We start from the raw sequence: 24,409 nt of genomic DNA, 5'->3' as shown, positions 1-24,409 counted from the left end.
CAGTCACTGGTTGGGGGCAGCTGGTGGAAGTGTGCACCACTCTGCATGAGTGCCGTGGTGGGTCCAACGGGTGGCGTCTGGGTGGTCCGTCACCTCTGCTCCAACAGTGGGTTCTCTTAAAAGGATCTGAGTGGCACATCTCTGTGGCCACCACAGGGTCCCGCCTTGTTCCTCTCCAGTTTTCTCTGGAAGTGACGCCAGTTTGGTCCCTTCCTCGTTAGAACTGAAATTAAGTATATTACTTAATTTAACAAACGTTCATGGAATCTCCATGACCATATTCCAGACATTGCTCTTGGCCCTAAGAATGTGAAATAAATAATACATTCCTCACTCTCCCAAGAGCTTAGGGTCTGGTGAAGGAACTGGACAGGGAAACGGTTATGAAGCAGTCTCAGAAGTATCAGGTACTTTGAGAAGACTGAGGAGTTGGCCTTTACTTTGGGGAGAGAGGTGGAGGGAAGGGGTAGGACAGAGAAAGGCTTCATAAAGTAGGTAACACAGGGGGTCCGGACTTTGGGGCCTAATGTTCCCCAGGTGGCACCAGGGTCTGTGTGGCCTCAGACTTTTCCTTGTTAACTAGCCCACATGAACGGACAGGCTCTACCAATGGCTTTGGGAAGGACTCAGGAAGTCTGAGCTACACTCAACAGCTGAGTTCACATCCCACGGATAGGTCATCTCTGATAGAAAAAAAAGAAAAAGTCCAGAGTTGACTGATGGTAAGGCAAAGTCATACACCCACACCCACTTCCATTACAACACCACACGGGGACAAATCCTTCCAGTACAAGGCATATTTAGAAACGTGGTTCCGTTGAATGTGTGTGAGTGTCCAGCCTATGGGAAAGACTTAGAAAACAGCTTTCTCAGGACAACAACCTCTTTGGACTTAAAGGGCTCTGAAAACCAAGTTTGCACCAACCCCACTCTTACCCCCAAATTCAGAAGATTGTTCTCTTACAAGATGACAGGTGTCTGTATATTCTGAACTTGACATTGGAGGAGAAAACAAGGACTGAGCTGACTGGCTGGAGGAAAGCAGCTATTTGGCTCCATCTGGACAACTGGACATGGCAGGTGACGGCTCGCAGCTTCAGTCTCTACTTTGTGAGCTTCCAGGAGCCATGCACAATGGAGACGGGATAGCTGTCTAGTAGAAAGGAAGTCATAGTTTCCAAAGAAATCCATCCATCCGTGTACATATGAATCCTGCCTAATTCCCTGAAGCTAACTGAGATAGAAGTTCACTCAGTATATTTCCGTTGTCACTATGATTTAAAGAAATCTTTCTATCTGCTGCAGAATGAATTAATTAGCTTAAAATACTTTAAAGACTTACCTCCATCTCGCAAGGGGATTAGTCCAGTTTAATCCCCCAGGACATTTACTGAGAGCCAGTGCCTTAGAGCACAGTGTCTATTGACCGATGGGGGAGTTTCCTCCCTGTCTTAAAAGAATACACCCTCATCCGATGCTGTGTGCCCAAGAATGGCACCAGTGAGCTCAACAAGAACTGTTCTCTCCGAATCCCTGGTCTGGCCGAGCTGGGTTCCTGAACTGCTTACCTACTGCTGCATAAGACACCATCACCAAACTCGATGGCTTTAAACAGTAAGCATATATTGGTGCTCACAAATCTCCAGGTTAGCTGGGTGCTTCTTCTGTTCTTGGCTGCATTCGCTCGCGTGCCTTTGATCAGAGTGGGTTGAATCATCAGTGCTGCTAATCTTGGCTGGGTCTCAGGGTTGAATGGCTTTGAGCTGATCCAAGATGTTGCTGCCATCACATCGAATGACAAATCAAGTCACACGTCTGGCCCAGTTACAAGTATGGGGAAATAGACTCCAGTTGTTGATGGGCAGAGCTGCAAGATCACCTGCGAAGGGCATGGATGTGGGAGGGGGAGGGGGTGAAGAGCTGGGGTCGTTTTCACCATCCATCTCACCATCCCCAACTTCTTTGTCTGCCCCACAGAAGTCTGGCGGCAGGTCAGGGGTCAGAAGGGTTTTCTTAGCAATGGGTCAGGCTGACCTTGTCTCTGAACTTCTCATACTGCCTTGGCCTCACTGCTGTTGTCAGAAGTCCTTTTTGGTTCACTCGCTTTTGACTTTTGCAGAAAGCAGAGTGGTCCAGTACCGTTCGCTTTGTTTTGAACAAACCGATGCTGATGAACACAGGGCTGCCTCTTCTTACCTTAAAACAACACAATGGTCCTGATCAGGTTTTCTGATCAGGGAATCCAGGCTCCACAGTCATCATTCACTCTTGATAATTCATAAGAATCATGACTGTAAGGCGTGACAAGCACAAACGATACTTTTAAAGAAATCTCCCATCGACCGTCACTGAGCCACCAACTGCGCTTTTGTACAAAATGAGAGTCAGATGATTTAAGATTGTTATTTTATTTTAGGATTGTTATTTTATTACTGTTATTTTATTACTGTAGATTGTTATTTTATTTTATTACTTACAGTGGTTGCCCATCTCACAACTGCATCTCCGTGTCTGGGTGCACAGGGATGAGTCCCCTTGGGCAGGCACACCCAACAGGATCCATATCCCATTGCTCATTAATCAAGGGACAGACAGCTTCTGACCTAACCAAGCCAATTGTCTGGTAAATAAAAATTCTGGGCTGAGATGCACATAGCCTGCAGCAGTATCATGTCCAAGGCAGAGGGGATCTGAGCACAACCTGCTGAGGTCTCTAGGGTGGTCCCATTTGGGAGGTTTCCCTACATCTCATGGTTTAACAACTTCATGGATTCCATGAGATGCCGCAATATTCTTCCAGTAAATATCTCCTTTAAAAAAAATTTAGCTAGTCAGAATTGATTTCTGTTGCTTAAAGCCAAAAGAACCATCACTAGCATACTTCTAAAAGTTGACTGTTGAAATAGCTCATGGTCTCTACTTCACTATTATTTCAACAATCGGGTGGGGAGAGTTGCCAACATACACAGGGATTTCGGATAATGAAACCTGGGGCAGCAACCTCTATCAACATGTTAAATGTACATATCTTTTAACCCCTAAATTCCACTTATAGGAATTTATCCCACAGATACACCGTCCTTCCAGCTGACAAATGTGTAAGAATATTCACTAAGGTGTTGTTTTTAATAGTAAAAGATTGAAAACAATCAAATGTTCATCAGAAGAGGATTGACAATTATCCAAATATCAGAATACTGTGCAGCTGGAAAAAATACTGGCGCAGATCTATAGGCACTGATAAGGAATGATTTTCAGGACCATAGTTAATTTTTCAGCATCAGGTTGCAAAATAAGTGTGTAATATATACTAACCATTTATATTTTTATTTATTTATCTTTATCTTTATTTTTTATTTTTTTAAGGATTTTTATTTATTTATTCATGAGAGACAGAGAGAGAGAGAGAGAGAGAGAGAGGCAGAGGGAGAAGCAGGCTCCCAGGGAGCAGGGAGCCCGATGTGGGACTCGATCCCAGGACTCTGGGATCATGACCTGAGCTGAAGGCAGATGCTTAACCATCTGAGCCACCCAGGTGCCCTATCTTTATTTTCAAAGATTTAGTTATTTATTTGAGAGAGAGAGAGAGAGAGAGAACATGTGCACATGGGTGGGGGCGGAGGGGGGATGGTGTGTGCTGGAGCACAGGAAGAGGGAGAGAATCCTAAACAGACTCCCTGCTGAGCGTGGAGCCCACTGCGGCACATGATCTCAAGACCCTGAGATCATGACTGAGCTGAAACCGAGAGTTGGATGCTTAACCGACTGAGCCCGCCCAGGTCCCCCAACCATTTATATTTTTAAGTAAAATATAGTATGTATATACATATCTCTGGAAGGACACACAAAGAGCTGGTAAAAGAACCATTTTAACTTTGTACCATATCAGATGTATAGGAGCATGCATTCATTACCCATTTACAAACATGAGTGAAATACAGTTTTTTAAGAAAGAAAACTACTCTCTGAATGCCCATGTCCCTATCTGCCAGGGTCGGGAGCCCACACGCACTGTCACCACCGGAACCCCATGGCTGCTGCAGATTAAACCCTCCTGTCCTGCTTGGAGGATTTCGCCATCAACTCTGACCACCTTGAGGCAGGGCCTTCCCTTGGGGCAAGCATGGAACCCATAGATGAACTGGCAGTGAGGTGAGCTGAGGGGGAACAGGCTTGCGGGCCTGACCCCCCAGGAAAATCATGGCAGATCATGTGATGACTGTTATCCCTAAATCTAATCAGATACTTCCATTCTGCCTGCTCTTCAGAAGGCCAACATCTCTTTCTTTCCCCTCCTTTAAACAGTGTCCTATCTCCCTTCCCCAGCCCTGAAATGCACTCTCAGAATAAGGGTAAAATTCCAAAGAATTCCATTCATGTGTACATTCATCCTTTCATTAATTCAGAACCACTTCAGTGTCAGGCATGGTTTTAGAGGCTGGAGGTATAGCAGCGACCCAAACAGATGGGGTCTCTGTCCCTCTGTCCTTAGGGAATTGCATTCCATGGTGAGAAAAGTGTGATTGTAAAAAAAAATAAATAAACAGATAAACAAGATAGATAATTATAACCCTTGACAAGTGATCTGAAGGAAACACATAAGGTGTTAGGGAACTGGGGTCTGGGGTCTGGGGTCTGGTAGGGGGCTGGCAGTGAATGGGTTTCAGGGGTGCTCAGCAGTGGCCTCACTAAAAAGAGGTGACATTTAAACTCACTGTTGAATGACAAGAAGGAGCCAGCCCAGTGAAAGTCTAGGAAGGAGAGTTTTAGGATGTGGGGACGGTAAGTGCAAAGTCCCTGAGGCAGGAAAGGATTTGGCATTTTTGATGGTGGCCAATGAGGCCAATGTGGAGGGTAAAGAAAAGAGGTCCAAGAGGCAGGCAAGGTCATCTGACATCACCTACCAACCAATTTACCTACTCATCCACCATTAGATTACCATGAATCTCTTCACCGCAATGTCAAAAAAAAGCGTAAATGCCTTTGACTTCACCACAGTCTATAAATTGCTCCAGCACCTTCCTAGACCACATGAACAGACTTCCAAAGTTTAAATATCTCATCACTTAGGTCACCCATACAGCTCAAGTCTGCCCCTGCAGGGGAAAATTTATTTTCTCTTTCAACTGTTCTCTGTCAGTGTCTCCCCTCCTCTCTGTGTTGACCCTCAACAACTCTGATAGACAACTTGCTCAGATTAACTGAATGTTCGGCAAGTCCGCATTTCACTCTGTTTGGTCTGAATGCAAATCCCATCTTGTCACTCATTTCCTGGGTGACTTTATCAGCATGAAGCAATTTACTTGTCTCTCTGTGCCCCAGTTTCCACACCCATAAAGGGGGGCAAATAATGGTACTCACTTCATGGGGTTGTTGAAGACGTAAATTAGGTAATATGTGCCCAGTGCTCTGACTGCACCCAGGAAGCCTCAGTGACTATTGGTTGCTATTCTTTATGACCCCAGGGGAAGTCTTTTGCATTTCAACAGGAAGGCTGTCTTCCAGAATTTTGGTTATTCTGGAAGAGCGTGAACTTTGATGTTCAGGCTATCTAACTTGGGGGGGTGCAATAGGGCACCGGTGGTGTTTGCCATGTGAAGGCTTATCTGTCTGTGGTGTGAACTGGCCAGGCTACTCACAGATGCATGGGTCAGTGGGTCATTCATGAGGGCCTCGCAGGGGCCTGATCTCATAGGACAGGTGTGCAACCTTCAGAGAGTCTGGGAAAATTCCACAGACGTGATGTGACCTGATGACATGGACTTTTAGAGGCTCCTGAGCTTAGCTCTTCAAAATTTTAGTAGGATAATAGAATAACTGCTCTTGTTTTAAACCATTATGTTTTACGCTGATTCGTTACCTGCCAATTGATCACTGGAACAGGTAGTTAATGGAGGATTATGTTTTAGGCTATTGTGGGGTTTGCTGAGTCTCCTCCAAAGCTCATGTGCTCAGGTATTAGACTACTAGAGAGACAGAGAGCATTAGAGAGACAGACAGACAGACTGAGAGAGGAGATTTTCTTGATTAGAACTTTCAGCTATTTGGGGGACATTTCCATCTATTCTAGGTGAAAAATACTACCCTCCATTATTAGAATTTGCTGCTGTGTCCTTACTGGGGTGTGTGAACTACTCGGTGATAAAATAGAAAATGAGAAAGTGGGGCCCACTTGGCTCCTAATTACATGCACAGGTACACAGGTACAAAGGTAGGGAACTTTCACCCCCTTTGAATGAAGCATTCTTTCATCTTCCCAGACTTGTGGGAAGATTTGACTGCTATAATTAGCCTTGTTTTGTGTGTTTGTGCAGATTACAACATTAAGTGCACACAGCATATTCCATCATCAGCTGCTATTCCCTTGAAGCGGGCTCCAAATGATAAGGCTCCAGTATAAACAGAAGGCTTGGGCCCTTGACCGAGAGGCGGGGAAGGCCTGGAACATCCCACAGGGTAAGTCCCCTTTACCGTCCTCCCAGCAGGGGTCGAAACACATATCCTGGAATTCCCGAGAGTCTGTGCTCATTGCTCTGGTAGCGTTTGGTGAGGCTGAGAATGTCCGAATTTATTGTAGATGATGAGCATCTGGACAATCGCGATTTTTCTTCTGGGAGCAGTCGAAGGTAGGAAGAAACATCACACCTGCCCCAGGGAAGGGCTTAAATGCAGCATCTCAGCACTGGCCAGAGAAAGCCCAACCCGTGGCAGGGCAGGGCTTTCAGTGGTTCCAGACAACCCTGAGGGCCCCTCGCCAGAGGGGGGCGAGGCAGCGGGGAAGGGGGGGGCCGGTGGGAGGCTGACCTGCTGCCTGAAAGAGCAGGCACTTCGAGCGGGACCCACTTCAGAGCATCACCGCACTGGCCGGTCTTCATGACCAGGTGCTCTAGGCTAGACTTTTCTAGGTAAAGCATTAAACACCCACCTGGGCTAACATACTGACTTATCAGTGTGCATTATCCCCTTAGTCAAATAAATAGATCTGGAGAGCTGGGGATGGGAGCTTCTAAGTTCTGATGGTGGTTCCGAGCAGCTGCACAGCTGGGGTCTCTGTGGGTTCAGTGGCACCGGTCCCAGATCAGAAGGTGGCACTGGGGAGAGGCAGGGTGTCTCCATTGTCTTCAGACCATTGTCTTCAGACCTCTAGGCAGGAGAGTGAGGACCGGAGCAGCTGTGACCTCCCAGAGCCTGGGAAGCTGAGCCGTGAGCAGATTCATCCTTTCTCTACAGCAAAGGAAGTTTGCTATGAACAAATCGGATGCTTTACTGACTCGGAGCCCTGGGCGGGGACTGCAATCAGGCCCCTGAAAATTCTCCCCTGGAGCCCAGAGAAAATCGGCACCCGCTTCCTGCTCTACACCAACAAGAACCCAAACAACTTTCAAGTGAGACCTCTGTCATTTTAGTGTCCTTGTGACTGGGGGAGGGGTTGCGCCCACCCCGCAGACTAGAAGTTCCTTGTCTCCCTGTACCCTCCTCCCCTACCGCGCTCTGTTGCGCCTTATCCCTCCAGCTGCTCCCCAGGCCTAGCCAGACCTGGATAGAGTAGGTCCTCTGTAAAATGTTGGCTCGAATGAATAAATTGTTCACATTTGCCAGAACCTCTAACTGGTTATGGGATTCTGGTCTGGGGCCAAGAGCTTGCCATCTACCAAGAACCCTATGAAAGGTAAGACTGTGAGCTGTAATCCAGCCCCAGTGGAGGTAGTAATTCCTGACTGGGTGTGGGTGAGTTGGGGGCAGGGGCAGGTAGGAAAAGGAGAGTTGGGGCGGGCTTCCTAGAGGAGGTGGCTTTTGTGCTAAGCTTGGAAAGATCATGGCATTGAGACAGGAGAGATGGGGAAGGAGAAGCTGGCCCGAATGACTGGGCTGCAAAATAATGCAAAATTCTGCTTTTGTCACAGACTCTCCTTCCCTCTGATCCATCAACGATTGAGGCGTCAAATTTTCAAACAGACAAGAAGACCCGGGTCATCATCCACGGCTTCATAGACAAGGGAGAAGAGGCCTGGCTGCTGGGCATGTGCCAGGTAGGGGCCGGCTCCCAGCCCTGCGGTCTGCCTCCCCCTGCCCGCTGACACCCCCGCCCTTTCAGCGAGCACAGCAGATCAGCTTGAAAACACGAAATCCCTACATATCCCTACATAAGAGATTATCTTTATGCAATTAAAATGCCCCTCTTTGCAAAAATAAGAATTGACTTTCACAGGACCACATCCATGGCCTGAAGCGGTGGCATTTGCTGTGCAGGCACACATGTCCACGATCTTCTGGCAAAATCAAGGCCAAAGATCTGCTTTCGTTTTGAGTGAGGGCATCTGGTTTGCCTGTAACTGAGGGAATTATGTTCTTTTCGTTCATCCCTGAGATGATGTGTCGCTACAACCATTTATTTGACAAATGGAGAACTTACGATGGACCAGGAGACCAAATGGCAGAAGAGAAAGTGCCAAAACTATATGTAAGACAGCGCTTACTGGTTAGAAGGACAGACAACAGAAGAACACACACACACGCACACACGCACACACACGTGCGCACACTCTGCACAGGCACCCACACACAAGTCCGTAACATGCCATCATCCTTTCCTTTGATGTGTACACTGATGCAACCTATTTTTCTGACACCTAAGAATGTACCCTAGCAACCTGCCTTCCCCACACACATTATTAATTCCCACCTATAATGCTAACAGGGAAAGTTACAAACCTAGAGAATGAAAGTCATTCTGCAGTTGGCCTTGATTTACCAGGCATTTAGCTCTTGCCATCTCGCCTTTCCCATCATTAGTAAGTATCTTTTTTTTTAAAGATTTTATTTATTTACTGGGGGGGAAGGGGCAGAAGGAGAGAATCCCAAGCCGACTCGGCACTGAGCACGGAGCCCCACGTGGGGCTCGATCTCACGACCCTGAGATCATGGCCTGAGCCAAAACCAAGAGTCGGTTGCTCAACTGACTGAGCCATGACCACCCAGGGGCCCCTCATGAATACGTATCTTAGTGGATAAATCGTAAGTGGGTATTGTTTACACCCCAAATTCCTCCGGTTGGTAAGAGAATCCTCAGGGTTGCTTTAAAAATAAGGGTCCTGAGAAACAGCTCTTGGTCTCTCTGTGTGTGTGATCACACTTATTAGGATCACATATGTGAAAAAATCTATTTTTCTGATTTAACTAAAATGTGAATTTTAAGTTCATAGTACCATTTTAAACTCAAGCTGGTCGCATGCACTGCCTGGCAAGACGGTCTAAGGATATACCAGTTTCTTTGACATCCTGGAAGAAGTTTTCCATTCAGAATTCTTCAATCTCTTTTAAGTCAGTGCAGTTTTGTTTTTCCAATATCTGCTGTATGTGTTTCCTCCATGAAATACTGTGCCATCTTGACCGTAAAAACTTTAGTAAATGCCCAGCAGCCTGGGGTGAAGGCAAGGCCAGTTATTGGCAGCATTGCCACTAGGCCATAAAGATGGCTAGAGGTCAAATCCACAAGGTCATTTAGACCTTTGCCACCAGAGTGCACTTGACACCTTTTACCTCTTCAAAATGGGGTTCTTCTAATGATGCCACTGTTTCCCCACGACCTAATCAGCTTCGCTGAATTTGGTCAAAGAAAACCAGGGAATGGCCAGCTTTTAATTAATCGACAAGCTAGAGAGGGAATGGATTTGCCTTTCCTGTAGCGAGCACTCCAAGGGCTAATTCCCAACTGACAGCAGGATTCCTAACACAGCCTAGTGTGTCTCAGTGGCCAACAAGGAAAAGACCCAACGACCAATAATAACTCTTAGCAACCACTTCAGAGCCCTGGTTGGATGTGGTTTCACGAGCCCCTATGATAACATTCTGGCGTCTCTCCAACACCAGAACATGTTCAAGGTCGAGGAGGTGAACTGCATCTGCGTGGACTGGAAGAAAGGTTCCCAAACCACGTACACACAGGCCGCCAACAACGTGCAAGTGGTGGGCGCGCAGGTGGCCCAGTTACTCGGCATACTCTCGGTGAGTCCGCCGGCTGGGCTGCTGCTGAGGCAGGCAGCGCCCACTGGTCTCTGTTGGCTAAAGATGCAGCTGGGAGTTAGATATTTAAAAAAGAAATAGAAAGAGTTGGTATTGGTCTCAGAATCTTACTTCTAACACTGAAATTTGCCTTAATAATGACACGGCAGTGGAAGAAAAGTCCGTAATGGCTAACACTTAGCGGGTGGGGACTTTTATTATCATCTTCCATTGACAGATATGAAAACTAAGCCCCCAAAAGATCAAAGGATTTGCCCCCCAAAGCATAGCATGGGCGAATACAAGAGCTGCCTAGCGCCCGGGGGCCCCCCACTACACCAGGCCCTCTCTCCATGGGACAAACATGACATTGCCAGGGAGAGTCACATGGAACCAAAGGGGAAGCATTTCCCTGTTGATGGTCCTATTGGTGTCCGAGAATTTCGTTTGTCACAATCAATTCAGTTGTTTTTATCTACCCTGCTCTTCCATTTTGGCTACTTCTTTAAGTCTTTAATCCTTTCAGTGAAGTCACTAACTCTTCATGACTCTGTTCTATACCAAATAAAGGCCCCAGCCATTTCTGTCTTAGAGTTAAGGGGTCTACAGAAGATCCGGTTGTTTCTAACTACTTCTGCACCCCTACAAAAATTAAAACCAGTGGTGTTTGTTCTGGAGGCACTGAAGATCAACGAATGAGTACAAATGGGTGAACACCTCTGAGCCCCACGTGTGCAGACCCTCGTAGCTTTATGTCGTTTGTTTGTTCTCCAGTATTGGGGGGGGCGGAGGGCACAGTGTCAGGAGCTCTGCTAAGAGGTCAGGAGGATGCACCCCAGCCGTGAAGAAGCTCACGGTGAAGACTTACAGTGACAACAGAGTATGGTCAGGGTTCTAATGGGGGGACTACAGGGCTTAATGGGAGCGCATGGTGGGGGCAGCTAACCCAGGCGGGGGGAAGGGGGCTGGGGGAGTGATTAAGGATGTCCACCAGGGAGAGACATTTACGTAGAGAGCTGATGTCTAGGCTATTTTGACGTGAGCTGGGCAAGTGGTTGCGGAGTGGGTGGCAAGACCCAAAGATGAGAGAATATGACGTATCTGAGGCCCGAAAGTTCCGCGTAGGGTTTGGCTAGAATCTAGAAAAATGAATGTTGAGTCAGGAAAGTTCTGAGGGCCTTGTAATGACTTTGGGCTTGATCCCGAGGACGGTGGGAGCCATAGAAGGTTTTCAGTAGAGGAGTCCCATTAGGTTTGCATGGTACAAAAACCACAGCACAAAAATGTTCTGAAAATACAATCTTCCCTCTCCAGGCAAACTACAGCTACTCATCTTCCCAAGTCCACCTCATCGGCCACAGCCTGGGAGCCCACGTGGCTGGAGAGGCAGGGAAGAGGACTCCAGGCCTGGGCAGGATTACAGGTAAGGCCTGAGGGGCGGGGCCCCAGGTTTCATCCCCAGTACCCCCAGAACGTGGTGCAAGCCTACAATCCAGCTAGAAGCTGGCCCGAAGTAGTCTGTCCCCTCGGCTGTGGTAGAGCTGGTGAGAGCCTGCACAGGACATTTCAGGAAGCCCCCAAGAGGCCCATCTTTGTGGAAGGAGAAGTAGTGCTTTTGTTTCCCCTTGCTTCTTCCACTTCTGTCCCCACCCTTCCTCTCTAGATCCATGTTTCCTGGCGGTGTGGGTCATTCAGCAGAGCTGAGCACCCAGGAAAATGGAGAGGAAAGCTAGTGTGAACCTGAGCAAACACAATTAAGAGTCCACACTGTTAGTCCCTTCCCCCGTCTCTTTCAAGTCAAGGGCAGAATGGCACCTGAAAGTCATACACTTCCTGGTAGAGGAAACCCAGCCACCAGATCATTCTTTTAACCCAAGCAAAGCCTCTAATGTATAATAACAGCAACAAAATATATCTATATAATACCATCATAATAATATAATGCTATTATCATTATTATAGGAAGCATAGATGAAGTGACTACGTATCCCAAATGCTATGCCAAGTGCTTTACATTTCCTCATTTAATTCTCAGAACTGAAGAAACAAGCTCAGGAAATTGGATAACCGGCCCCAAGTCATGCAATGATTCAGGAGTGGAACTGAGATTCAAACCCAGTTCTGCTGTCATGTGGCTCAAGCAAGCCTCTACTTTATAGGAGCTCTCCCTTTTATTTTCAGTAGACAATTACATTTATGCCTTTTCAGCTGCTCTGGCCAGACTGCCAAAGAGCTATTGACAAATTCAGGAACCCAGCCAAGAAGGAGGATATAACAATAATCAGTATTTTACTTATACGCCCATGATGATATGCCAGGCACTGTGCTAAAACCTGTATATCTTATCTCATTTAATCTTAATATAACCATATTATTACCTGGATTTTATAAATGGGGAAACTGAGGCACACAAAAAAAGGTTGCATGATTTGCCCGAGGTCATGCCACTTGCCCAAGAAATAGCTGAGTAGGGATTTAGAGCCAGGTTGCCTAGTTCCAGAATCTGTGTTCTTGATTATGATACCATATTACTTTGTCCCTTTTTTTCTTTAAACTTGTGAAGAGGAAAGGAATGGTAAAGAAGAAAGATCTGCAAGTAAACGGGAGAAAATAATGTGGGGGAAAAAATCCTTGGTCAAATTTAAATCTCTTGGCTCACCTGCCCTTCTTTTTTTTTTATTAACATATAAAGTATTATTTGTTTCAGGGGTACATGTCCGTGATTCATCAGTTTTATACAATTCACAGCACTCACAATAGCACATACCTGCCCCAATGTCCATCACCCAGCCACCTCATCCTTCCCACCCCCCTCCACTCCAGCAACCTGCCCTTCTTTATCCTTGCACTGGAGCCCTCTTCTGAGGAGCAACATTGAAACTCTCTGTCCCTATATGCAATACACAGGGCCATGGCACTGCATGACTTCAGAGTATGGCATCCCTTGGGTTGAGCAATGCGTAGCCTGAGCAACTGTACACCGTGGTCCTGCTGGTACCTACGGCCAGGTCTTTTGGTCTGCAGCACTGATCATCTCTTTTAGGGTTGGATCCTGTAGAAGCAAGTTTCCAGGGTACTCCTGAAGAGGTTCGGCTCGATCCCACCGATGCTGACTTTGTTGATGTGATTCATACAGATGCAGCTCCCCTGATCCCATTCCTGGGTGAGCTCAATGATGCTTTAGCTGCAAGCCTGTGCCATTGTGTTTTAACCAAGGGAGCCCGCTATGGTGAAAAGCTCATTGCTGTCCCAAACATTTCAGGTTTTGGAACAAGCCAACTGTTGGGTCACCTTGACTTCTTCCCCAATGGAGGAGAGGAAATGCCAGGATGTGCGAAGAACCCCCTGTCCCAGATCGTGGACCTAGATGGCATTTGGGAAGGTAAAGCCAGAGCAGGGCATCACGTCCCGGCTGTACAAGTGACAACGAATGACAAAACTGTTGCTTAAAGCCTTAACTCCAGCAAACAATTGGTAGCTACTTAATGAAGGAAAGAAATACCATGAAAGCAAACATCCTGGCTCTAAGAGAATTTTTCTGCCAATTCTCCCTTGGGAGTCAGTGATACCGTTCAAGCGCATGTAACTGGCTTCAATTCTGTAGCCAAAATGAGAATATTCCCCAGTCGTTTCCACGGCAAAGTCATTTGCACAATGGGAGTCACTACTCCTTTATGTTGGGTCAGGATGAGAAACGATCACCGGTAGGGAAGGCTACACTGAGACTGTGCTGTTCCAGGCACAGAGTCTATATCTGATGAGGTCAAAAGGACAATGGGTAAGTGAACTTTTCAGCCCAAGTCATCACTTGGCACCACACAGGTTTAAACTTTTAATGGTCTGACCGTATCTAAGGAGTATAGATTTTTATTGAATTTGATCAAAATAGCTCAGCACGTATGGATGCCATCAAAGCAGATATTAAGAATGCAGATTTATGTGTTTGTCTCTTACACTCTGAGGGTGTACATGAATAGGGTTGCTTAAGCTCTCCATCAGTAATGGTCAAGCAAGTTCGGGTCACGTCTAGCAGGTGTGCTGTGACCTCTGTCCCTTGACAGGAGATATGGGGGCCAAGGAAGGTTATCAGGAAAGGCAAGAAGCTATGCAAGAGAGAAAAGAGCCACCTAAAGCTACTCGACTCTCCTTTTTATTCATCTAAACACAGCTTGGAACTATCCTAAATGTCTTTGCCCTAGCTTTGTCATGTCTGAGAGGTCACGTCACATCTGGCTGTGTCTTCAAGGACCTCCAGCCAGCCTGGTGCCTGGGACACAGGATGGCACAATAGTTAGAGGCAAGGGCCCAAGCACCAGATGGGCTCGGGTTTAATCCCCAGTCCTGCCCCTTCCTCGTTATAATCTGTACATCTGAGGCTGTAATTTGTATATCATTCTGTACTTAGGAATGGTATGGTACCCACGCCCTAGAAAGACGAGGATTATAGGAACAATGCACGTGGAGTACTCAGAACATTGCATGGCACACAGAAATCTGCCTCTTTATGTTAACTGTCATTTCTTTTGGACTTACCTTAAATTTATCTCACCTTAAATTTCTGAAAATGTGGTCCCACTTTGGAACCTCTCCACTTGGAGAGAGAGAAGTTGTTGGTCCCCAACCTGACCACCCATGCAGACTTCCTCCTTTCTTTCTCCAGGAACTCGGGACTTTGTGGCTTGCAATCACCTGAGAAGTTACAAGTATTACTCAGAGAGCATCCTCAACCCTGTTGGGTTTGCTTCATACCCCTGCGCTAACTACAGGGCCTTTGAGTCTGTAAGCGATCATCCCTCCTTGAGTCGCTCTGGGGGATGGTGGTTGTCCTGCTGTGTTGGAAATTTGAAGTTTCTGACCATCCCTTACTTCCTTTGGACTGCCCCTCGGAGTTTATGATCCTGGGAAGCAGAGGGGAAAAAAATTTTAGGCAGGCGGTGGCTAAAATTCTAGATAAGTCACGTGGGTGAGGAAGTCGCCGGGAAATCAGAAGACCCATCATTTCAATGATCTAGAAAGGTTTCCTGCAAAAGGCAGTGTTTGAATCTGGCTTGGAAAATCATAGATTTTAGGAGGAAGAGAAGGGGTGCACATTTCTGCCAAGGGCAGAGCAAGGACAGAAGAACGTATGAGAGAAGAATTCATACACCAGAGAGAAGGAAAGGTGGATGCTCGGGTTCTAGATGCCAGGCTGGGGGGTTGGGCTTCTGAAACTGACTGCAGCGTATTTACACCACGGAAATTGGCAAATGCTGCACTCTCGCTCTCGGGGCTTTTTGTCCCAGAGTTGGCTGTTGATCATTCACCAGCACATCACGTGATAGGAGGTGTCATTGATCTAACCTGAGGCCCAGGCATCAGTATATCCTGATGGGATGTACATCAGTCTTGGGAGATCCTGTCCTGGGTGAAAGTCAGCTAGAAATCATCTGTCCCAGTCTCCCTCCTGTTACAGGTGAGGGAAGTCAGGCTGTAGGAGAATTGCCCCCCGAGATGTGTGGGTCAGAAAAAGACCAGTTCACACCTTACCGCTAGATCTCTCTCTCTTCTCCTTAGAACAAGTGCTTCCCCTGCCCAGATCAAGGGTGCCCCCAGATGGGCCACTACGCTGATAAATTTGCCAGCAAGACAAGTGGCGAGCCGCAGAAATTCTTCCTGAATACAGGAGACTCCAGCAATTTTGCTCGTAAGTTGTATTTTGCCCCTGCTCACCCACGTCAAGGAAGTTGAGCTTCTGTTAGACAAGAGGGGCTTGGCTCTAACCTGAACTACTTGGGAGCACATTCTATCGTAGTGAAAGGACGCATCTGCCCAAACAATCCCATTTAAGACTCAGCTAAGGACTTGGAAAGAGTCTGCTTTTCTTCCATTTTGTGACAATAACATGAAATGAATAGAAGCATAAATGATGGGATAGTAGCCACTTGCACGTCTCTGTGGCAATTTTTATACCCCTGAATTTTTACCATTCCACAGTCCATTGTTCTTTTTATTTTGAAGACCCTGTCATGCACACCCGTTCTTCTATTCATTCATCAAACATTTATTTGGGACCAGCTCTTTGCTGGGCTGGGCCCCTTAAGAGGCCCAGTTCCTATTTCTCTGTCCCTCTGTCCCTGATGCCCCTGGCAGGGGTCCCTCTCTGGTGAAGGGTGGGTGGGAATCAGGAAGGGGTGATTTCTCCCAAAAATCTGCTGAATCACCTAGGTCATAGGGTAGAGATCAGGACATGGTTGGGCCACTTTGTGCCAACCTGTCTTGTGACAGTTCCCTAAGAAGTTGCCCTGTAAAAAAGACACTGTTTTTCTATAAAGACATAAATATAACATCTGCCTTATCTAGGTTTTGAAGTCAGGTTTATTGAGGTACAATTTATATACAGCAAAATTCACTACCCTCTGTGGTACAGAGTTCTTTGAGTTTTGATAGATGAAGAGCCATGTAACCATCTCTGCAATCAAGATGTAGAACACTATCACTCTACATATTTTTAAAAAGGACACTGGTTAATCAGTCCTTCTACTGTTGTAGGGACGCATGAAATGCTGGCCCATATTTCAAAACAAATTAAGCATGCAAAAACCACATATTCATTCCTCAACCAACACTTACTTACGAGCCACAGACTATGCTAGACACTGGGGATGCAGGGATGAGAGAGACAGTCTATGCATGAAGTGTATAGACCCCAGCAGAGAAGGCGGGACTGAGCGAGCAGCTACACTCGGCCTGGGTGCGGCGGGTCACTGCTGTGGCACCGTGGGACCGAGGACCTGACTCTGAAAAGGACAAGGACAATCTCTCTGAGGATGTGAAAGCCGAGTAGGAGTCAGGCAAACGGTGTGTGTTGTTTATGTACATACGTGTGTACGTGTGTGGGTGTGTGCATGTGTGTGTACGCTTGTGTGCATGTGTTTATGAGTGTGTGCGTGGGAGCTCAGTGTGGTTATATGTGTGTAGGTTGTGTGCATGCGTGCTCACGGGCACTGAGACAGCACTGCAGGTATAGGTCTGGGTAACAACTGAGCCCTGCTCTCTGCTGGCCCCCACTTGGACCACTGGGGCTGCATAGATGTGACACAGACCTGTTGTCACAGGACGGCACTCTTGAGCCACCTTTCCAAAGATGGGAACAAGCCCTTGTCCCTTCTCTTTTCATCTTGTCTCCTAGTGCGGTCCCTCTAGAGCAGAGCTGTCCAACAGAAATTTCTGCCATGATGGAAATGTTCTCTGTTGTCCAATACAGTAGGGGGTAGCCACATGTGGCAATTTAGCACTTGCAATGTGGCTAGTAAGACTGAGGAATTAATTTTTTGATCTTATTTAATTTGCATTTAAATTTAAGCAGCCACGTGTAGGTAGTGGCCCCTTTCTTGGGCAGCGCGGGTCGAGAGGGTACCCTGCTAGAGACGTCCTTCTCCTTACAGGCTGGTTTGAGTTGTACCTTAACAGGTAGGATTTCTTATACTTTGATGTCTTAGTGTAAGGGGGGTGGGGACAGGATTCTGAAATTTGGTTTAGCTGTTTTGTGCATGAATAAATTGAACTCTTTTCTATCCCCTGTGCAGGCTGGAGATACGGGGTTTCTCTAACACTGTCTGGAAGAACAGCCACCGGTCAGGTCAAAGTTGCTTTGTTTGGAAGTAAGGGAAATACTCATCAATTTGATGTCTTCAGGTGAGTTTCCTTTTTTAGCATCATATCTCACTGGCTGGTATACACGGCCTTCAACTCCATGTACCTAAATGCTTATCATCTTTTTAATCAATTGATTTTAAATTATTTACTTTATGGGGTAAAGTCAATTTCAGACTTCTGCTGACAATTTTCTTTTCTCAATTATAAATCCAGGCATTTAGTTTTTTCTCTTTCAGTAGATCCATTTTTACAAGGATATATCTAATATTACCCCCCCACCGATGTCATGTTTCCTGATTAGCATAGAAACACATGCTTGTTGGGTTAAACGAAGTGGACAACTTATTACTATACAAATAATTCTTCCAGAAAAAAATAATAATAGGAAGGAATTATATAGTTTTCTATAAGAAAATTTTGAGTAGATATTAACTTGAGTTTGAGAAAACAATATTCAAATAATAGTGTGAGGCTGCTGGTGTATAACTGGCTTCTCCATTTCTTCATCCATTATTTGAGAATTAATTTTTGAGAACTGATCTCATCAATCTCGAGTAGAAAAAAGTGGTTTGGCCTTATCTGTCATTAGAGCTTGTTTCTATCTCTTTATTTCAAGGGGGATTCTCAAACCAGGCTCTACCCATTCCAATGAGTTTGATGCCAAGCTTGATGTTGGAACAATTGAAAAAGTCAAGTTCCTCTGGAATAACAACGTGGTAAACCCAACCTTCCCCAGAGTGGGCGCAGCCAAGATCACCGTGCAAAAGGGAGATGAGAAAACAGTGTATGTATATCTTTGCTGCCTTGTGCCTAAGGATGTTGGTAGAGATGGGTGCTTGTAATGGAAACTTGCCCCAGAAAGTTAGTCGTGGCTCAGCCAGGAAAGCCAAGACAATCTACTCGTCTGGTGCCCTTTCTTTGCGGGCAAGCAATTGACAGACTGCATCAAGCTTTTCTATTGGGTGTTCTCAGCCCTATCCCAGAAGGATATAGATGGTATCACCGTGCCTTCAAGGAAAGATAAGGAGGAAAAATGAGAAAGAGAAGAAAGAAATAATGTCTGATGGCATAAGCTTATAAATATGAGCTAGAGAGTAGCTACGTCTTAAAGAGGGGAAGATCATGAAATTTCAGGATAATTTAAAAAAGCAATTTTAGCAAAAGATATAAAATCTGAGATAGGACAAGGGAGAGCTGAGGTAACAATCCTTGCAGAATCTTTATCCCAACTTTCAGTGTCCTTTACTGTAGCAGCTGGAGGGATGTGGGCATAGTGACCTGAGGGGGGCAGAGCGATAGTCCCCCAAGGCTGGGACCACAGCTGTGGTCAGTAGAGCCCTCCTGGGGTGGCTTTGCAGAAGGGGATCCCGGGAACGTGATCACTGATGGTCTTGAGGTTTGGGAAGTTCGGTGAGGTTACTCGACTCGGACCTCAGAGAATGTGACTCCCCCAGGCAGGGAGGGTGGGTTGGCAGACTTCACAGTCCGATCTCAGGCTGAATGACCCCTGTAGGGTCCTCCCTATCCCTGTGAGTCAGGGAGGACAGAGGGACTGGTCCAGCCAGGTGGTCAGCTGCAAAAGGATCTCTCAGCTAGAGCAGAGCACTAAGGAAGCTGGTGGAGAGCCCTCTGAAGGCTCCAAGTGCACCCAGGACCTCCCTGCCCACCCTCATCGGAAGACAATGCGCCTCTAAAGTGAGTTCCCAGGGCCCCATTAGGAAATGGACCGTAGCCTGGATCCTGGGACTGTGTGGTTAAAAAGGTGTCGGAAGAAGATGGTATCATTAGAACCTTAAAAACACCCAGTGTTTCCAGGAGATGACTTGCTCACAGGCAGATTTGAAGAAGGAAACAGATACAAGACCAAATCAGTCAGGGTATTGTACTTTCCAGGTTTTCTGAGGAAAGGCCATGACTTTCTGCACTTTCTAGAAATGGAACAGAATGTACTCAAGGCCAGCCCTGAAGCCCTGAGTCCATCAGTTTCCACCTGAACCCTCCAGTGGCCTGAATCCCTGAGTCCCTTCCTTCCCCTGCCTGTGTCAAGCGCAGAGGAAATCTACCTTAAGAGAAGCTAATGTTGGACATCAGATTTTTATTTTTTTATTCTTTATTTTTTTCAAAGATTTTATTTCTTTATTTCTTTATTTCTTTATTATTTATTTGAGAGAGAGAGAGAATGAGAGATAGAGAGCACAAGAGGGAAGAGGGTCAGAGGGAGAAGCAGACTCCCTGCCGAGCAGGGAGCCCGATGCGGGACTAGATCCAGGGACTCCAGGATCATGACCTGAGCTGAAGGCAGTCGCCCAACCAACTGAGCCACCCAGGCGCCCAGACGTGAGATTTTTAGAATATAGTTAGATCAAAACAGCATCAAACATCACAAACTAGTTTAGGGGGTAAAAAAAAAAAAAAGCTGAATTTGTCAAATTACTCAAATTTTTTGATGTTAGGAAAACAGCCAGTAAGTAACATTTTTAAAAAATCAACATCATGGGGAGGCTATGGAAAAATCTAGATTTCAGTCCAAGCACTTCTTGGACACCCTTCAAATTCTTCTCGTTGCTCCATTAGGATTGCAAGTCCCACTAAGGAGCCTGCTGACTAGAATTTCTCCCGAATGACGTGGCTTCAAAGGAAAAATGTGGTTCTCCCTCTCTTGGTTTCTCCCCCACCCCCAGCATCTTCTTCCCACCTTCCTCTCTGACTTTATTAAGTACCTACTGTATGCCTGGCAAATGATGGGGGATGCAAAGGCAGAGCCTGCTCTTGAAGGGTTTGCGTGTTAGCTGTTGAGCACCATTGGACCTAAGGTTCACATGAAAGGTCAAATGACAGAAGAAAGAACTCACCAGAGGGGCCCAAGGAGCGTGGCTAGAGAAGACGGCAGAGAGCCAGGGGGCCAGGGCAGGCCATGATGGAGGGGGAAGGGGGCCACGAGGATCTCCCGGGCTGAGGGATTTCCACTGGGAAGGACGTGAGCGGGGGGCGATGGGCTTGGGGTGTGAGGGGCAGGGAGCCCCGAACACAGGTGGCAGGGCTCAAGGTGCTGGGAGAACTGGAAGTAAGATTGGAGATAGAGTCAGGGCAGTAAGGAAAGACAAGTGGAATACAAAGGGACCATGGTGAAGATGAGGGAGGAAACCCAGCAAAGCCTCAGAGATCAAAGGCAGGGAGGCCCAAGAAGCTCGTGGTTCTTGGAATAACAGGCATGACAGCCACCTATATCTGCATTGGGTTGTTTGGTGTTTTTTGGTTTTTTTTTTTTTAATCTTTCATACATTTTTACATTGACTGTCATGACATGTTGCATTAGTAACATGGGATTCTCATCAATCATGGGAGGGAACAGTGCCTTCTTCTACAAATGGAGACACTAATGCTCAGAGTAACCAGCCCCGTGTCACCCCTGGAAGGCAGGGAGTGGGGAGCCCAAAGGGAAAGAACCACTGACTCCAGGTGTGGAAGGCAAGGTCAAGGGAGGTTTGAAGCATCAGACCTGCCTTTGCACCTTGGTTCCTCCACTTACTGAGAGCCCTCTGCGCCTCAGCTTCCTCTCCTGTTACGTGCGACTCGCAGTAACACCTCCTCACACATGGCTTGTGAGGATGAAGTCTGCCCAGGTGAGTCAGCCCCATCGCCCATAGTGAGTAGGAGCTCAATTTACTGTCGCTTTTAGAAGGTTGAATCCCGTCTCCAGAAGGGCTTGGTCCAGAGAGAGCCCATCTGCAAACCAGGCTGCTGTGTTCAAGAAGGGCGCACGGGTACTTGTGGAGAAGGAGGCCAGCGAGAGGTCCAGGTGCTGCCTCAAGGCCTGACGGTCCTGTCAGACTGAGGTTGCAGAGACCAGGGCCACTGTGAGCAACACCCACAGGGCACCTTGTCGCAGACACCAGCCACCTGTCTCACGGAAGTTCAAGCTCCCATCGGTTTTCCAGTGACTGGTTGAAGCTACAACCCCTCATTGAGTTGTGTTGCCCTCATTCCTTGTGAATTGGAAATCAGCCATGACCATTTCTTAACAGCCCAAAACCCCACTGCCCAACACTTACAAGGCTCTCACTGCTGTCTGCAGGTACAACTTCTGCAGCGAAAGCACTGTGAAGGAGGACGTTCTGCTCACCCTCATGCCCTGTTAATGTCCAGGCACCATCCGGCCACCGTGTTAACAGCAATAAAAACTACTAATGCATCGACCCACTCACAACCTCTGTCACTGATGTCAGCTGCCCCTGTGGGGACATTTGGGGGTAGCTCATTTAAATAAGTCTTGAGTGTTTCCAGATGTTTGGGTTTCTTACCACTGACTTCTGACCATGCACCCCCTTCTTTCCAACTTCCGTGGGCCTCGCGTTCACTGTCTGCTCCTCACCTCAGGGGTATGGCATAGAACAACTGGAGGATGGGCGTTTGGGGGCCTCAGCAGAGGCTTTAGCCCTGTCCCTCATCTTATAGGTGAGGAGGACACGGAGACCCAGAGAGGGGGAGGTAGCTGTCCAGGCACAGAGTGAATCGGGATCCCTTGGGGGCTGCAGGTCCATGCCCCTGACTCTGATCAGTCACCCTGAGGGATTATGGAAAGGCCATGCTGCGACGTGGCCTCCTTGTGGTGATGGAGCTACTCGGCAGCCCCGCCTCTTGGTGAGGTCTAAGATGCCCCAGCATCCAGAGATGGCATATTTGCTGAGCACTGACAGACTTCCAGCCCCCACTCTTCCTGGGCCCCAGCAGGTGCCATCTCAGGGCAGGGCTCAGCACGGAGGAGGGATGGCTTCTGAGAGGCGTGCCTGGGCACGCCCCCGCTGAGGAGGGACTTCTCGGTCATCCAATCAGCTGGGCCACTGGGGAGCTCTCAGCCAATCAGACCTTGCCATGAGCCCCACCCACACCGGAGAAGGTATCCTTCAAAGTGGCCCAACCTATCCCCTAATCATTCCCTGGAGCTTTTGCAGGACCAGGAAGGTCACACCACCTCCCCTGAGTGACTCCCTTTTTGGTCACCAGACCTCACAACCCATCACGACAGTTTCGGTGCCTTGGCCTCTGTTCCTCACCATTGGTGATACATCAAGCTCTGATTGAGCTTCAAACTTGAATGTGACTGGTCTCGAGATTGTTCCTTGAAAGCAGACGTTGGGGTAAGGATAAAAGGAGCGACTGCAGTCAGGGTCCCACGGTGAAGGGCACAAGGTGAGCGCTCAATCACAGTGGTAATGAGGAGGGTTTTGAAGATGACAGCAGTGGTAGGGGGGTGCGCAGGACCTTGGGTAGGGGCACCGAGCAGGAGAACACGAAGCCTGGGGCTGAGGCCCCTTTGTCACAATTTTGCCCAGCACTGGGCCTTGAACCCACACCCTGAACAAGGCAGCACCATGTTGGCAGAGAGCTCAATTAGGGGAATGTAGACTCTGCAAACACCACCAAAGGCCAACTCTGTGCCAGCTTCTAGAAGCCGAGGAAGCAGAAGACTTGGATTCAGTCCTGGAGGTATGCACAGTAGTGGGGAGCCCAGCACCTAGATAAACACCACCATGCCACCTGATAGTGCAAAAAGCAAGCAGGTCCCAGGACAGGGTGGTCCAGGAGCAGGAGGAGCAAGATGAGGAAGGCTCCGGGGAGCTGTTGGTTCTACGCCCAGGTTTGCAGGAAGATGGCCTATTGAGACTGCAGGCTGGGAGGTCAGCTAAGAGGGGGAGGCCTTGCGGCTATGCAGAGAAGAGGTGATGAGGATCATACAAGGGTGGCAAGTGGAACCTCACACCCACGGAGTGGGTGGGCCTTTTGGTTGGCCATGAGAGAGCCCTTCTTCTTGGTCAAGGACAGCTTGCTTCTCCTGCTCCCCAGACTGACAGAAATGGCCAAAGACTTGGGGGAAAATTATTTTAAAACAAAGAGGAAACCGAGAAAAACTATGCGGTACAGAGGGAGGAAGCCAGTTGGGGAGAATCCTCAAGGCTGTGGACCACATCATGAGCACTCAGCCCAGGCGCTGCCCGGAGCCACAGGAGACCTGGGGTGACCTGGGTCCCACCTGCAGCTACAGTGGTGGCCATATGCTCCAGGGGCAGGGGAGCAGCTGATGAAGACCCCAGCTGGAGTGGGGCAAGGCCCCAGCTCTCTCCTCCCAAGTCCTTTTCCTCAAATATGTGTCCTATTATCAGATACACAGCTGGGAAAAAAAAACTCCCCGGAAGGCAGAGAGCAGCAGGTTCCAAGATCCCTGCTGTGCATTTTGGCTACTTATGAGTGCGGTTGTGGGGCATCTGCTTCCTGACACCATGGGGGAGACCAAGCTCAGCCCCATAGATCTGTAACCCAAACATACCATCCCGAGAAGATAGGGAGTTTGGGGCTCTCTGTAGTTACCTGGGGGTCCACCCGCAGTGTCCATGTGGCCCAGGCCATATCTGGCCCACTTTCCAGATTTCAGGGACTTCTTGGGGCCAGTTTGATTGGGCTTCTTTTGTTGTTGTTGTTGTTTTATTGTTTATATAACAAAAGTGATGCAGTGGGGTGATGAAAATCGGTCATATTCACATTCAGTTTATTGGCATAAAGCTCAGAGGACATTCAGTCTGGTTGGGAGCAAGGGAAAAGGCACTGAGCTAACAGTCAGGAGTCCAGTCAAGCCACCTTCCAGTCAAGGTGGCCTTGAACAAGGGTTTTCTGTAGAGGCTGTTTTAGGACCACAGGCTTCAGCAATGGAAACTTGATCAAGACACAGGGGCTCACAGCGCCCCCTGAGCTGAATGCACACAGTCTCACTAAGCGA

The 24,409-nt window shown here is 47.7% G+C and overlaps 1 protein-coding gene across 1 annotated transcript; it reads left to right on the top strand.

The window, feature by feature from the left end:
• The first annotated feature begins 6,577 nt into the window (after positions 1 to 6,577).
• On the top strand, positions 6,578 to 21,776 carry PNLIPRP1 (pancreatic lipase related protein 1). The gene is made up of 12 exons (XM_025880660.2): positions 6,578 to 6,626; positions 7,231 to 7,385; positions 7,905 to 8,030; positions 9,871 to 10,005; positions 11,317 to 11,425; positions 13,046 to 13,165; positions 13,265 to 13,384; positions 14,663 to 14,781; positions 15,556 to 15,685; positions 17,568 to 17,676; positions 18,254 to 18,421; positions 21,713 to 21,776. Exons 1-12 carry the CDS (start codon positions 6,578 to 6,580, stop codon positions 21,774 to 21,776), a joined length of 1,404 nt encoding a protein of 467 aa, XP_025736445.1.
• Positions 21,777 to 24,409: the final 2,633 nt, after the last annotated feature.

The sequence above is a fragment of the Callorhinus ursinus genome, unplaced genomic scaffold, assembly GCF_003265705.2.
Source record: "Callorhinus ursinus isolate GAN/ISIS: 27379988/994484 unplaced genomic scaffold, GSC_fseal_2.0 scaffold20, whole genome shotgun sequence".
Taxonomy (NCBI): domain Eukaryota; kingdom Metazoa; phylum Chordata; class Mammalia; order Carnivora; family Otariidae; genus Callorhinus; species Callorhinus ursinus.
The sequence above is the reverse complement of the archived record's forward strand: the minus strand, read 5'-3'. Positions and strand labels throughout refer to the sequence as shown.